Source organism: Ciona robusta, chromosome 2 (assembly GCF_009617815.1).
Source record: "Ciona robusta chromosome 2, ASM961781v2".
Classification (NCBI taxonomy): domain Eukaryota; kingdom Metazoa; phylum Chordata; class Ascidiacea; order Phlebobranchia; family Cionidae; genus Ciona; species Ciona robusta.
In genome coordinates, this window is record NC_143236.1 from 6882341 (window position 1) to 6899659 (window position 17319).

Below are 17319 nucleotides of genomic sequence, written 5' to 3' on the forward strand. Positions count from 1 at the left end.
ATTTTTATGTCAAGATTAGTAAATAGGAAAATACAACATGCGTAATAGCAACATGAAATGAATAGCAGTAGGTTTTTGTTTAAACTTTAGAAATATATAATGGTAGTTAAAACTCACCTGAAATAAGTTCTCAGAAATACTTTTTTTTCAATTTTCTACATATTTTGCTTTATTTCTTGCATTTTAGGCGGGGGCAAAAATAAATACTTTTATTATTTTTTTATTTCTTCTTGATTTTGTTTTTAGGCAGGTACAGTTTAATTAACATGTTATACACAACATGTGCTTTATGTTGCCACTTGTCAATCTTAATTTTTTTCCCATTAGAACCGGGAAATGTGACTTTGGGTTCAGGCAGCCAAACTAGTAACAGCATAAATGTTGTATGGGATCTTCCAACTGAAGGAATATTTGACGCACAGGTTATTATCTTGACATTGTTTTGTTGAAAATTTTATCTTTTTTTGTCAAACTTATGATATTGTAAAACAATTTCACTGTTTTCCTGTTGGGAAAATTTATCGGTTACTCCCAACTGTTTTTAAGTGAGGACATTTTTTAGTTGAATCTAAAATACCTGTAGCTCTCTTTCAAAATGTACAACTACAACTGTTTTCATAGCAATAGTGAATTTAAAAATGTCCAAGTGTTTATAGAAACTATGCCATAAAACATTATGACCGTGTACTATATCACTTATGTATGCGCTGTTACCGCCAGGTGTATGTATTGTATAATGTGTAAGAGATCTTTGGTCGTTTGTTTTGTGGTTGTTTGGATCACAAAATTCAATGCTTGAAGATCCCTCTCACGTATATTGACTTTATGTATTTTATTTGTAGAACCTTACATACGTGCAAGATGGTGATGCTTCAACTAAACAGACAGTTACCCTCGAAAATGCAACAACATCCTACAACATAACTGGCCTTACATCTGGTGCAAGTTATACCATTTCAGTGGTTACTATTAGCAATGGTGTGAGATCGGATGAAGCAAAACAACAGCTTAGCACAAGTGGGTTTTCTTTGTTACTTCTAGTTAATTCAGGATTGCTTACATTGGTTTAGCTAGAAAAAAAAAGAAGTATTTTTAGACGAGATTTCCCTTTTTTTTACACCCCTGATTAACAAATCTTAATGTAATAAAAAAATTAAGAAACTCTACTAAAACCTAGTCTCCAGAAATTCGTTTTGCCCCAATAAATTTTAAATTTTAAAAAGAGTGTTTTTACAAAAACGTGGGGTGGTGTAGTGACCTCTGACACCCCCTGATTTCGCCACTGATTGCTTCTTATGTCCACAGTAACGAAGGGAGTATCAAACTTGATGGCACAAAGCCAAACTACTAATAGCATCTATGTAACATGGAATCCACCACCAATGGATGTATTATTCACCAATTACTTTGTTGAATATTCAAAAATGAATATATTTTTAATGCCAGAGGACCATAAGAATGAGTAAGTTTGCCAATATTTGAATCCGCACCACTTAGACTGTGTGCTTATTTGATCTGGCATGTTGATTTTTGTATAAATATGCACTTATGCAGTAAAAGAGCAAATACACAAACAATGTAATGGCCTTACCCAACTGCTGTATCTGTATTGTTTAAGATTTCTCCGCTATAATTGAGTTGCAATAAAACTTTTCACAGTGAGCAGCTTGCAATACAATGCTACATATTTTGATAAATATTATTTTATAAACTACCTTGTGCGCGCAATACATAGTGTTATCAATCAGTTACTTATATCTTAATAATTACACAGAACTCTTGGCAATACAACAACTGTTTTCAATATAACTGACCTTCAACCTGGGACTCTATACACTGTCACAGTATCTGCAGTAAGTGGTACTCAAAGAGGACAACCAAGAGAAAATCAATTTCCGACAGGTATGATAGTACATAAATGCTTGCTACCATTTTGCAGGCTTTTAGAAATATCTATCTTCGTATTTGTATTACTCTGTTGCTCATTAGTGATTACTTGTCTTATGGGTTCTATTCTTTGTGGGTGAGGTTCTGCAGCGTGACCTGCCATGGGACCTGATATTTTGAATTGGTCCAGTAAATGTCTTAGTATGAATGTTTCTTGTATGCCTGTGCTTGTGTGAGAAGTTGTAGCGTTTTTGATCTTGTGCTCATGTGACGGCGGTCACTTCTGTGGTATCTGGGCAACAACTTCCATACAGCACCTTTGCTTGCGGAGTTTACCATCAAGGCAAGAGGTCATGAATTTCTGAGTATTGAAATTCTCAATCCACTCCTTGGAAGTGACCATTATATAACATGGTCCAATACACACTCTATATGGTTGCTTAACCATACCCACCAATACACCATCACCAATCTTACTGCTGGGGAAGAATTGGTCATTTCAGTCACCACTGCGGCCAATAATATATCATCGATACCAGCACACAAGCATACAAGAACAAGTAAGATTATTTTTCTAAGTTTAAAGCAGCACCTGTAATAAACATCTGTTTCAACTAAAATCTATAATTATTGATTTTTTGTGTTTTGATTCAAGGCTCAATAAAAAAACACAAATAGTTTACTCAAATTGTTATTACTTTCATTTCACCATGTTTGCGCTTAAAATTGAAATCAAATTCTGAATAGAATTGTTTTTTTAATAGATTATTTGTATAATCTGTTTGTGCTGAATTTGTTTATCTATTAATTGCTTACCAATATATTTAAATAGAAATAGACTTAAACTGTTTCTTGTATAAATTATGTTGCTGAGTAGGCCTATACATAAAATATTTAAAACTACTTTGATACTATTATTTTTAGAAAAAAAGAAATATTTAAATATAGCTTACCACTTTCATTTATATTAATGCTATAATTTATTGCTACCAATTCAATGTACCAATGGTAATGTTGCAAAAATAGTAACATTATATTTGTTAAGAACTATAAAAATGGCAATAACCACTTTCTGTATAGTCTACTTATTCCCTTTTAAATTAAAAAAAAAATATTTTTTTTAAATCATTCTGTTTAGAGTGCTAAAATGTAATAAAAAAATTGTAAAAAGATACAATATACTGTACCATTATTAATATTTGCAAAAATATGTTTTATTTAAATTTAGATCCGAACCCACCAGACAAGTTGAAACTGGAACAAATTGCAACAGATAAGTTGTTGCTGACGTGGTCTCATCCTATTTCCGGGTTCTGGGACTCCTATGACATCACATATTACAATACCAGCGTTCTGGCTTCTGTAATACTTCCTAATACTACAAGTCAATGGATGATAAGAAGCTACATACCTGGGGTCATATATGCCATCAATATAACATCAGTGTCTGGTGATTATCACAGTGAGACAAAACATGCCGCGATACAGACTTGTGAGTTAAACATTTTGAAACTTTCCTTTATATAAATTGCTGTAATATTTATTGTAAACAACATTTCCTGCCATATGTTTAGACTTTATCAGGGTATGTTTCGTTATGTGTGGTAGCAACAGCAGCAGCATCTTTTTAATTTTACCTTTTTAAACAAAATGAACCCGAAAATAGCTGTTTTCATGTCCACACACAAAAAGAGTGTTGTATATTATTGCTATGGAGAGCATAGGTATTTTGAGTTTACTCTGTGATCTTGGTATTTAGGATCAAAACTAAATATAGTTTTACATTTTTTGCTGTAGTTGCAAAAATGTATAACACAGTGTACAACCGATTTTGACATTAAGAATCTTGTTTACCCATTAGGTACCATAATATAGACTATGAACTGTATATTAACAAATAATAGGAAGTAACATGAAACGAAAGTAGTTGCATGACGCAACTCACAGCGTATGTGTACATACATACAAGACTCTTGATAATTAGTTCTTGCTACCTTACACACATAACATGGCTGAGTGATTACTGATTACCATTTTTTACCTAATGCTTGTGGGTCATGTTTTCTGTTAATGTATGCTGTGCTAAGGATTTTGTGTGTTTCTACATTGTTAAAATTAGATGCAGTTTGGTATCTCTCTATTTGAAACAAATAAGAAATGTTTAAAATGTTTTTGTTACTGTTTCTTTCATAGAATATGTTATTGATTGTGTATTCTGTGTGTATGCTCTCGCTATGTGTATATGTATGCTAACTGCTAAGATATGGTATGTTTCTGCTATTGGTAAAGGCAATTATGACACCTTTATCAAGAATTTAAACAACATAGCTCTTAATAATAATGAATGATTGCAGTGCGTTAATGTACTTGCTGTGCTATGTATGTGCGCTAAGAACATTCTATTCCTAGTATTCTACATGGGTGAGGTCCTACATTGTGGCACGGCATGGGACCTGAGATTTGAGCCAGAATTGGCTTATACCCCTATTAGTGCTAGGGATATTCTGTTTTAAATATAGTTTATTATTCTTTAAACCGAGTCAACAGCCTTTACTTAACGCGGGGCATTTTTGTAAGATTTATTTTCTAATGTCACATATCTGTTTATGAGAAAAAATGTAAGAAAATAAAATTTTATATGTTAGCTTGAAAGCAAATCGAGTGGGATATAAATTTTTTACCGTAATAAATCATTGTTATAGCAAACGTAATCTTGCCAACTACTTTCATTTTAGCCTTTTATTAATCATTAACTTTTTACACAGAAGATATTTCTGTTGCATAGGCTAATGACTTTTGTGACGTCATAGTTTGTTATATTGTCAACATTTTGAAATATTATGTTAAATTTAAAGGTTGAGGGAATGCGTTAATTAAATGAGAATATATATATAATCGTTCATACTTGAGGAATAAATTATATAAAAGAAGAAAAAGAAGAAAATATGTAAATGTAGAACGTATTAATAAATATAAAAACAGTTAAAACATGGATTTTAATGTCTGTAGTGGGGGGAATGTTGTAATATTAAAACAGTTAGAGTAACAAATAATATATTAGTTTTATTACTTTAGATTTCACACTTAAACTTTGTTAGTTTAGTTGTGTGTTCTAATCACAATATCCCATGTAATGTATTGTATTCTAATTCATAAGACTGGTTTCTTTGGCATTGGTTTGTATTTGTAATATTATCTCGTTTTATTTGTCTCGATTACAATAGTGTGATCGCATAGTCAGGGATATGGTAGATGGAATTCCCTTTGTTACATGACACACCTTGCTATGTGATGTCATAATCTTTAGTCTCTGTGAAGAAACCATTTAATTGGGGACATCCTCATGTGTGTCCCATACTATTTATAGACACAACATATCATTATGTTTGTTTGGTGTCCAACCCTTTTAGGCATTTCCAAATACCTCATAAAATGGTTATAATTAAACCGAAAGTCTTACAAAGCAAATTTGCAGAGTAAAACGGCTTATCTGCAAAATTTCCCTTCTGGTTTGAGTTTCCTACCAAATGGGTGTGTAACGCTTGTCTGACTTTGAACATAATTATTTCCATTCAATCTACACATTACCATTCAAGTATGAATCACGAGACACTTTTGTTGTTATTCATGACGCGGAGAATCGTGTTTCCTTGTATATTAAATACAATTGCTTATGCTCTGTGTAGCAGCAATGAACTCACATGTTTTATTATGTCGCAGAACTTGACTTATTGTTTTATAATAACGACAAGTGGCTGTATTTTAAATTTTAATAGGTAAATATTCTCATGTGTTTTAAATACAACTGCTTATGCTCTTTGTAGTTGCAATGAAACATAATGTATAATTGCAGCAATGAACTTGGCTTATTGCTTTATAATATGGTCATTTAAGTGCTTTTTTTTCCTAATTATTATAAATGCTGTTGTGTATCACACAATATTGCTATACTTTGGTTTGATAATTTACAGTGTGTAACTTAAAATAGTTAAATATTAAAAACGATTTATGGCTGATGGTATTATATAAGTACAAAGTAATATTTACAGTTTAAATGGGTCCAACAAAGTAACTTTTACTGTCCTAAGTTTCCTACAGTATGTGTTGTAATATCGGTGGTAAAACACTTTTTTTACTAAATTACCCACCCATTCTATCAAAAAACAAAACCATGTATATAAAACAACTTCATGGTTTGGTTTCTTCTTTTAAATAAATCCTTACTTTGTTATTCGTAAATTACTAAAAAGTAATATCAAATATAATGCATAAAGATATATTGATTATGATACATATATATATATCATACTCAAAGATATATTTATATATATATATATATATATTATATAAACCTTTTTGTTTTGTAACTTCTGCTACCAGATATAATTAAAATAGTCTTTTATCTCTTTTAGGTTTCATAGTTAATTTGATAAACTTTAGATAATGTTTAAAATAGCCTTTGCTGCTTCTTGTATTTAAATCACTATGTGTTTGTGACGTCAAATGTTAAATAAGTTTACCAATCCCTAAGTATGTTGTGTGCGTTGTAACCTTTATTATTTTTATTACATCACTACTATGTACTTAGTAAATCACGTATGAAGATTAACCCAATGCAAACTAACAATGTTGTTAATTTAACAGCAGTTGGCAAATTGAAGAGTCCACTTAACTTAATGTGTTCATTGCAGGTCCCCCTGTTGCTACAAACATATCCATAACTGCATCAAACACAACTTGTGTACATGGTACCATCATATACGTGGGCCAGGGAATTATTCACTTTTACTCGCTCACATGGGGGTTTCATGGAAGCAAGCTTGTGCCTTACCATCCACACATAACCCACTTTAACTTATGTGGACTGCAGGCAGGTGTTGAGTACGACATAAACGTCGTTTCGTTGGCAGGAAATGTATCCTCCACCTACAACATAAGCACGTCTGCCTACACTGGTATGTTATTTGCCTCACTGGATGTTTATAATATCAATAATTAATTAATCATCATGAACAGCATTTATTGTTTATGTAACACAATCAGAATTATTTTGTCACACTCTGCGCTAATCCTGTTTCATTATGACATCATACTCACAAACAAAGCATATGAAACCAGGTTTAGCAGCAGCTTTTGAATGAGGAAGTAAAAGCTTAATTGTGTAATGGGTTGACTAACCAACAACATAGAATTGGAATTTTCGCCTACACAGTTTTAAGCATAGAAAATATTTGCATGCATTAAACTATGTAAAACATTGACAATTTTGTGGAACCTTAAAATAACCTAAAAAATATCTGCATTAAAATGTAAAATCCCAAGTTACCAACATAGAAAATATGGCCAACATTATGCAAACATTGTAGAACCATAAGTTACACTAGTTTAAACATAAACGAGTCTATCAGAAGTTACAAACAAAGCTATCTTACTCAAACAAATATATAAAACTTAAATTCGTTTAAAACTACTTTCACTTTCCAGTTATACTTGCGCTAAAGCGAATATAACCGTATGAGTAGTTACATAAATTATACTTGTCTTTATTACAGTAGCTTTTAATAAAAATTTAAACAATAGGTAAAAAGACACCTGTATTTTAATGAACATTTTAACCTCTAATATACATTTTGATATTTTTGTGCATATAGTAACGGACAATTGCTTTTTAAACACAACAGAAATAATAGTAACCACTAAGTTAAAATAAGTCAAGTATATTTAAATATAAATATTAATTTTTCATAAAATTATGAATAATATGCAAACTCAGCATGTAAGAATAGGATAAGTGTGATGACTAATAATTGTTGATTGTTACATCATAGTGGTTACTTCCTGGTTTAAATAAAGAACAGTAACTTCCGTCAAAAATTTTGTGCAGAGTTTTTGATTATAGTGCAACAGCGCCACCTATGTTGATAAACTAATGGTTTAGAACAATAGATTAATTTAAAACTTTGGCAAGCACTTTAAAAACTGCTTTCACACAGCCTTTTCCATTTTACAAACTGCTTTTTGCACAGCAATATTTTTACTTTTACAACTAAAGTTAAAATAATTTATAGGCAGTAGGCGATCAAATTAAATGGCAACCCATTTTTTGATTCTGACTTAGGTGAGGAGAAGGACAATATTCTAGGATAAACTGTATTAAGAATGAATTAAACTATTTTTTTCTAAATAAACCTAAAATCGTTTATAAACAAATAATCATTTTACAAAAACACTGTTATAAATTCTGTGAATCTGACCCTGATGTAATGCTCATAGAGTTTCTTGTGTAAAGCAATACAGTAAGGATCTGGTGCTACAATAACGTAACAGACAATAATCATGTCTAACTAATTGTCAGTTATAATTAGTTGGCTTTAATTTTTGCATGTTGTGTTTTTGTAGCACCAGTTCTTTTTACAAAGACAGACAAAATATATTATAACCTGTGTTTCTAATCTATTAAATATCTTGTTAGAGCTTGAATAATTTTCTAATGTTGTTTTATTTTCAGGTCCATCATCACGTCACCTAACAACATCTTCATCATGCGTGTGTGTTGCTATTCTGCTTGTTTCTATGTGTTGCTTTATGCTTGTTGTATTTATGCGTGGGCTGCCTATTTGCATATGTGTGTTACTATTGCATTTGTATGTTTGTATTCATTCACATCCTCTTCATGTATGTCACTTTCTTGTTTGTTGGAAAATGTATCTTTATGCTTATATCAATCTACATACATGCATATTTTTGTGTTGTTTTCCTGTATGAAGGTTACTTTCTTTGTGGGAAAAATGTATTTTTATGTCTGTATGTTTCTATGCATATTTTTGTATTGTTTTAATGTGTGTATATGCTGGCTGATGCAAGTTCCCATGCCTAGTTTCCTTACCTGATTGTTTGGTTTGTTCCGGTTGCTTATGATGTCACAGATACTAATCCACCCACCACACTTGTCATTGTTACATCACAACCAATCGAATCAGGATTTGGAATTCCAATCGACAGCGTTGTTATGATGTCATAATATTCACTGTTTGTTAATAAGTAACTTCCTTATCTTACTTTGCTTAACAGTTGAAATAGTTTTATGACTAGAGTTAGCCTGGCGATTACTGTATTTCCTTAAATTCCTAATTTCTTGCAGGTTGTTAAAAATCTAATATTTTTAACCCTTTTTCAGGTTTTAACACTTATTATTAACATTTTGCTTATTATATTTACACTCTCTTTTTACACTTATTTAACACATTCCAACGCAAAGAATAGGCTACTTTAAACAACTTGTTTTTCTTACTTTAACACTCCACTTAACAGAACCGAATTCTGTCCTTTCCGTTATGTTGTCTTCCGTCTCCATTACGGAAATTTCCGTTCAATGGACACGTAACTCTGGTGGGGTTAGTGGTTATGAAGTAATAGCCACAAACAGTAATGGCGTCATTGAAGCAAATAACACAATTGCTGGTAATACAACTTTAACCACGAAACTGAGCGGTCTTACCCCAGGCACTGTGTTTAATGTTCAAGTCAAAGCTTTGTTCTCTGCTTTGAAAAGTTTCCCCGTCTACCAGTCCGCACCTACTTGTGAGTTGGTCTGTTTGCATAAACAGACATTTATTTAATTTATGAGAAACACAGATCCAGCTAAGGTATCCGGTCTTGCCATTCCTTCTGTATTTCCCGGTACGCTGGTCCAAATATCATGGCAACCTCCTACACGCGGTGCTGCTGATAGCTACAATGTCAGTATTAATTCAAATGGGACGGTTACCACAACTCATGTGAATGTAACTAACTTTACAACCACTCTTGTCCATGGAAGAAGATATATCGTCACAGTATATTCCATCTTTAGTGGTCTGCTCAGTTCTGGGATCACAAGCACCACAACTATACGTAAATATACCTTGGATCACTTGGTTTCATTTTGTGGAGCACTAATTCAACTTGTCACTCTTATGATACAAAAAAATTACCAGTTTCGTATGAAACTCTCACTATTTCACATAAAAACTCACAAAATATTACTTTGTTCTAACACTCGCATTTACATCAAACATTCACGCATATTTTTATAACATCGTTTATATCAGGGATTCTCAACCATGGGTGTTTTATACCAGAAATTTATTGAGGCAATAAGCCGACAACTGCTCATTGCTTTGTTTGTTTTATTACCAGACTTCTGCAAAGCTATCCAAGTATAAATGCGTTAAAACAACTATTTTTTACATGTAATTTTTATGGAGCAGTGGTCATGGGTGTTTAGTGTCTGCCATGGCATCCTTCGGGCTCTTTGCACGTTTATTATAGTTTCGGGGCACCAACATTTATTATGGTAGTTTAATTTTAAATCTTTAATTTGAAATCCTGCTGTAGAGACCCCAGTTTTGCATATAATTTAGTTACATGTGTGTTTTCCCACTTTGCATAGAAATGACTTAGATCATAGTGTTTATCAAAAATGTATACTATAAAACAAACATGTAAATTTTTTCAAGTGCAAAAACAATATAAAACCGCTACAAGCAAAATATCTTTAAAAACAAATAGTTTGTACGTAGTTATCAACCTAAAACATAATTAACATACAACAGTAACACCATCCCTTAAAAATGCATGCTATTACTTTTTCTACAGTTTATACACACATAAACTTCCCTTTATACACCAATGTAGTTACACCATAGCAGTATGTCCACTCTGCTCTTATTCTTTCTTCACATGCACAGTGTTTTATTCATATTTGTGTTGCTTCATTTGCAAAAATATCTCAAGCAAAATATTGGGGCTGCAACTGAAAAGTTGTTTTTTCTTTCCCATTTTAAACTCTTGTGTATTTTTACTTAAGGCTTCAAATTTAGTTGCCTTTATATAAATGTATATTATTCTGTATAACCTGAGACAGGGTGATATTTTCAAAACAACTGAAAAGTTGGTTCTTTTTGTGGTTACACAACTTCTTTTCATCTTTGCTTTTAACATTTCTTTCAAGGTTTCAGTCAAGAACCTTATTTTACCTGTGTTTCTGGCAGAACTTTCTAACTAAAAGTCCTCAAGATGCTTATTGCTCAAAGCCAAGATAGATCCTATACTGTGTTGATATAAATTAAAATCTATTTACTTTATCCACGCAGAACCTGACTCAGTGAAAAACCTTACTGTGGTTCAAGGCAGTGATCCAACCAAGACATTGAGTGTAACTTGGGGCTCACCTGGAGGGGAAGGAGAGATAATTTATGTGAGTTTGTGATTTCTGCCGCCATTTTGTTTATAATCTTTCAACCGGTCATCTGGTATAAAAAAATGCTGTGTGTTTTCGATGTTTCGTCTGCCAACCCGCAAGACTTTGTCAGGGAATAAAACGTTGGAAATATATCTTGTTTTCATACCAGATATGCTGTTGAAAGATTGGTTACATTATAGTGATTAGTGAAACTAACAGAATATTTTGTTTATGTTTGAACTTGGCAAATTGGGAGTTCCTTTATTTGAACAAATGTTACCTATTAATTATTTCATTAATTATTCCTGCTACACATTTATACATTACAATGTAACTTACTGACTGTATGTCTAATTGGTTTAAAAACCTTGCATGATAAAAAAATGTGATAATTCTGTGCATTTAGCCCTATTGGTTCTTATGTAGTGTTTAGTATGTTTTAAGTTAACAGGGACCGTGAGGTGTATTGATTGCACCATGTGTGTCTGGTGTATAAGAAAACACTCGTGTTATAACTGTACAGTTTGCATAAATATGTGTGATGAACAATGTATCAGCCATATTTATGGTTTCTATTACACAGGTAAACTACACTGATCCAGAAGGGGGGGACAAATCTATCCAGACAAATTTTTACGAAACTTCCGCAACTCTCACTGTCCTACCTGGTTATAATTACACAGTGATGGTGTCAGTTACAGCATATGGCTTTAATAGTGTTATACAAACAATGACTAAGAATACAAGTAAGTAACAATGCACAGTGGTACAGCCAAGTTCTAATTATATTAAGGTACATCAATTAAGCTGTAAAAGGGCGATGTTTTAGACAAAAAGTGAGTTTTAATAAAAAAGTATTTGTATTTTGTACATATAAGGGTACAGTTTTAACATAATGTAACTTGGTTTGCCACTAACCTTTTTTTAAACTAATGATGGACCAAGTTAGATTAGCAATGTTATTACACAGTGGTTACGCATGGGTTGCCTAAATTATCAACTATATACAGGAAAAAATAAAACACAATCACCAACAAGGTTATACATATAGTGGGCACAAGGCATATAAAAAATAACATCTGTGTTATAATGACTATCCTTGCCCTGTGTGTGCGGAGATAAAAATGTCACTCATTTGTTCATTTATTTAAAATAAACGTCAAAATTCACCTAAATCCCATGTATGTCTGATCATAGGAACAAAAACAAGGAACAGTTAATCCGATACCAACTATGTACACACTTTCAATATGCAATATGTTGTTATTCTATGTGGGTTAGGTTTTTGTCAAAGATCTGGGATTTAGACCAGATTTGGCCCATTATCCCAACAACCCAAGTCACTCTTTTGTGCGATCAGTGTGACTCCTTCCTGGATTTATTTCTCTAACTCGTGTTCTGTTGTTTTATAGAGCCAGCCATACCTGTTATCACAAGCGCAACATTGACGACATCAAAACTTACTTTAGCATGGAGCTTAGAAGGCCAGGCTCAAAGTTTTGACGTATTTTGGAACCAAGTAACAAGTCTTTCAAACTCAGATGTATGAAAGTTAATCAGATGATTTTTGTATTTGTTATTTATAATTTTGGTGTATACAACGTATTGCCACCATTACCCCAACACCGAGTGTGCTGTAGACTAGACCCAACTAAAGCAGTTTATAAACCATCGATAGAGATTATATTCTATATGGGTCTGGTTTTAAGGTACACCTGACCTGGGATGTAGGCCTATTGCCCTATTACCCCATCACCTAGTGTGGTACCATGAACGTTATCATATGTTTATTGTACTTGTTATATATGCAGTTGGTATATTGTATGTTGGTCATATGTTCAATGTACTTGGACACTTGGTGTTTATGCTGTTAGCATATTACATCATATATGCCAACACCCAGGAACCGGGGTACTTCCATCTGAAGCAGTTTATAGACCGCTCACTGATAGAAGGTATATTCTATAAAAATGAGGTCTTCAGTGAGGTACACCCTATCAGGGATGTGGGTCTATTGCACTATTACTCCAACACCTGTAGTAGTACCATCTAGACCCCACATAGTTTATAAACCTACAATATGCCGACAAACAAGTTAAAATTGTTTTTGTCTTATTTATTATCCCGATAATCATTATCTAAAAATAAATGCAACAATCTTCTTTAATTTTCAGACTTTTCTTCTTGCTGGTACTGACAGGCAACATGTCTTTAATTTCAACAAACCATTCACAGAGTTCAATGTCATGATTAAATCGAGGATAAATAATGTTAATGGCGTAATTGAAAACAGCGACACTTTTACTGAACTCTACAAAACTAATGCTGGCCGTAAGTTGTTATGTTTTGCATTATCATCTAAGTTATTTTTATTGGTGTGGCAATAGGCGCCCAACTTTTTCAAAAGCAGGGGAGGCAGGGATATTTAGATACGCATAAGATGCATTACCATAAAGCAATTTCGGGGTATGTCTGCCCGCCGTGCCACCCCAGCTTCGGCGCCCGTGTATGTGTTGATATATGTGGATTTGCATGTGTAATGCTTCTATGCATTGTCTAGAGTGGGTTTTTCTTTGCACTTTCACAGTAACACCAATATGAAGATTGCGTCTAAAAGTTGGTGTTTATGTGAAACCATGCAAAAACTTTAGAATGAATTTCTCTGCATGGCAGATAAAGTTGGTTGCAATAGAATCTTTATCAAAAATTCTTTGTAAATTTTTTTTTGGATTTTTGGAATGGCAATCTTTGCGCGAGTTTTTGACTCACAATATCAGAGCGTTATGTCATAAAGGGTCGCCGAAATCTGCCAATCAGGCCAAAGCTATAAATATCACTCACCCTCTACTTTATCCACAGCCCCAGAAGAACCCAATATCACCCAACCAGTGAACACAGGATCAACATCGAACATGAATACAATAACAATCATATTGCCGGCCAATACTTTTAATGATAAACAAGGTCCCATTGAAGCGTTTGGTGTCTACATCACTAAAGAAACACAAAAGAAGCGTAAGAATTTATTCAATTTTTACAACCGTTTTTCTTACTTCGTAATTTTTTTCTTCTTTTTTTAAATATTGTTTTTTATACTTTATATAAAATCTTTATGAAGGCCATTCTAGAAATGAAAAAAAAAATCTGACAGCATTGCAGCCAGACATTAATTTTATAAAATTTACAACTCTAAAATATATTACACCTCATTTTCTAGCAAATTCAGCAAAATAATTAAAAATTTATTCCAGCTGGTCCACAACCTGACTTATCAAGGAATGATTCTTGCACAAATTTAATGACTGAATGTGTAGCTGTATGGTACACTCCTGCTGGTGTGGCGAACACCCCTTCAACATCAAGTCGCAAAAAGCGAAGTTATGACAATCCTATTGGGAATAACCTAATTACAGTAAGTTGTGTTTGTGACTTAATTGGGGGTGAACTGAAATTTGATATCACATGGGCAAATATAAATAACCTTATTTCGGTAGTGTTATACTATAATGAATAAACGTACATTCTTTATACCTTTGCACAACAATTTTTAAGCATAAAATCTCGAGTGACATTTCTAAATTTCAGTTAACTTATAGTTGTAAAACATAAGAACCTCCTTGATTATTGTATCAGTATAGACACCAAACAGCTGTATAAAAGCTGTTACTTAAGCATTTACACAACTGTTTGGTGTCTCTACTTATACAATAATACTGGTATACCTAAATAAACTGTTATACTTAAACAATTCAGTTACACTAAAACTGGTATATATGCTGTTACACTCTGTTTTAAAAGTTTGGGGTGGCGCGCCAATCCAGACACCCCTGATGTTCCGCCTATGATTAAACCCTTGTTCCACAGTTTGTAATTGGAAGTGGTGAATCCACAATATCTCCATGGAAAACACTGTTTGTTAACTTACCTCTTGCTGTGGATACACCTTATGTTGTTGCCGTGGCAGCAAAGACTTCAAATAATGTTTTAGTTTCAACCAACTGGTCGCAACCTATAAGAACAGGTATGTCTTGTGTATATTTCGAATGATTTTTTATGAATTCATTGCAATTATATGAATGGCATCAAACTTGATTATAATACATGAAGATCCCAGGTTCAAATCCCTGATATGGTGGTTCTAATTTGATCATGATTTTTAATTAAACAAGTCTGGAAAATGATAAACCCATGACAGTTCAAGATAGTGTTTATATATTTAGCACGGGAATGCTACGTGCTTGACAATTGACATTAACCTTGTGCCAGTGCTTTGACTTATCATATAAGTTATATAAAATAACCCAGTGGTTTTTAATCTGGTGTAAAAACCCAGTGTTATTTCTGAAGTTAAAAGCTTAATCATTTAAATTTAAAAGAAGTTAAATACATGTTGGCTGCTGTCATGTTTGTATTGAAACTGACCAGAAAATTCATGTCATGTACAACTATTTGGATATCCTCTGTAAAATATGAAATATGTCTCACTGGTTAAACCATTTTAAAAACCACCGATCTAACTAGAGAATGTTTCAAAGCTGCCATATTCCTTCCTGCATTAATTTAAATAGCAGAGCATTTGTTCTGGCTGTTTTGTTTTAACGCATACTAACGCATGGCTGGTGTTGTAATGTGGCATGTTATAGATTGGTGTTATCGGTGCTATTATACAAGTGTGGTCACAAAATGTTGTAAAATAACAAAATGCGTATCCTACGAAATAACTTATGGTCAAGCACAATTGGGAAAAAAATAATTCTTAATATTAAAATTATTTTGTTAGTTAAATCTTTAAACAAAGAATAGTTTTTTATTTAAATTAATTTTTTAATAACTTTTTTTTATCAAACCTAAGCTGACAACAAAATACATTTGGTCCGATTTGTGGCCAATGTTTTGTGACCACAGATGTTTTGCATAAATGTTGCCAACCATACATTAAAAACCAATAAATTAAAAAAGGTGTTCAACAATATATTAAAAATCAACATTATTTAATGCCTAATATTAATTTTGCTATTTTTATGATAATTTTAATACGATTTCTATGTTTTCATTGAAACTTCAGAAACTCCAGTTCCTCCAGGTTCGTGAGTTGATTATTTTGAATAAATAATATTTAATTATTTAAGTAATTAATTATAATTAAATTTATGAGGTGCAATATCAAAAATAGTAATTCATGTTCTCCGAAAGGAGCAAACAAATTTTCTCATATATTATTCAAATATTCTGGTATTTACTTTATGTTATTGTCCTAGCTTTATACAGAATTTTACTGTAATATTTACTGCATTTAATATCTTTATTCTATTTTTCTAACTGTATGTTACTTCTTATTTATTCTCCTAAAGGCTTCTTTTAACTAACAGTGCACTTTATTTAGTGTGTATATGCTTGATGTTGTTTGCCACTTTCATAAAGCTTAGTTTAATGCTATTTTACAACAAGGGTCCACAAATAATGTTTTTCACTATTTTGGAATAAAACTCGCATTTACAATAAATAAGACACAATATATTTTTTGCTACCTCACTGAATAAATTTTTAAAAATGTTTTAAAAACAGACAAAAAATATATTTTTTTTAGTTTTTTAGGTTGCAAAAGTACTTTTTTGTGTGTTTGTTAAATAGGTGGATCCTTGGCTTAGAGCATGTTTTGTTACTGTGTTAGTTTGTGCTGGTAATGGGTAGAACGTTTTTATCGGGACCAAAATTTGAGACCATGTTTGTAAACTTTTTCCAACTTTATCAGCACCAAACGTTGGATTGATTGTCGGCCTCACTGTGGCTTGTGTTGTTATTGTCGTGTTGCTGATTGTAGTGGCTTGGTTTTATAGGAAGAGGAGAAAGGAATCAAAGAAAGAGTGAGTTTTGTTCGATTTTTGTTGTTGTTTGTGCTTGCCAGAGAGCATGGGGTCCTCTTGTTTTAAACAGGAGGACAAAGTATTGCCTGAGGCATACCCCTTTTATTCCTGGCTTAGTGGTTGCCGGATTCGATGCCTAATTCTGATACCAATACTAACTGGGAAATGTGTCCCTGGGCAAGACAGCTGGCATTGTTTCAATGGATTTTAGCACCCTGGGTGTGGGGGCAATAGGCAACTCCGCAATAAACTTCAGGTCCTATGACGTGCCATGCTGTAGGACCTCACCCACGTAGAATAGAACAAAGGAATACCTGGGAAACCAATATATGTTATGTCATATAC

General features: G+C 32.7%; 1 protein-coding gene across 32 annotated transcripts in view; it reads left to right on the forward strand.

The window, feature by feature from the left end:
• LOC149740689 (receptor-type tyrosine-protein phosphatase eta-like) overlaps positions 1-17319 on the forward strand; it is a 40658-nt gene that overhangs the window by 12263 nt on the left and 11076 nt on the right. For 24 of the 32 annotated variants that reach the window (XR_016384467.1, XR_016384476.1, XR_016384474.1 and 21 more), the window contains 18 exons: positions 328-422; positions 843-1017; positions 1306-1462; positions 1775-1902; positions 2202-2447; positions 3116-3379; positions 6579-6842; positions 9199-9468; positions 9523-9780; positions 11022-11125; positions 11694-11856; positions 12523-12653; positions 13285-13441; positions 13970-14125; positions 14362-14522; positions 14975-15131; positions 16176-16193; positions 16863-16974. Coding sequence is in view for 6 of the 32 variants with exons in the window: in XM_089873356.1 (XP_089729482.1) it covers positions 328-422; positions 843-1017; positions 1306-1462; positions 1775-1902; positions 2202-2447; positions 3116-3379; positions 6579-6842; positions 9199-9468; positions 9523-9780; positions 11022-11125; positions 11694-11856; positions 12523-12653; positions 13285-13441; positions 13970-14125; positions 14362-14522; positions 14975-15131; positions 16176-16193; positions 16863-16974 (3016 nt within the window). In the remaining 26 variants the exon portion in view is untranslated. The remainder of the gene's footprint in view (positions 1-327; positions 423-842; positions 1018-1305; positions 1463-1774; positions 1903-2201; positions 2448-3115; positions 3380-6578; positions 6843-9198; positions 9469-9522; positions 9781-11021; positions 11126-11693; positions 11857-12522; positions 12654-13284; positions 13442-13969; positions 14126-14361; positions 14523-14974; positions 15132-16175; positions 16194-16862; positions 16975-17319) is intronic. The other 8 variants (XR_016384469.1, XR_016384472.1, XR_016384473.1 and 5 more) reach the window with 5 other exon arrangements.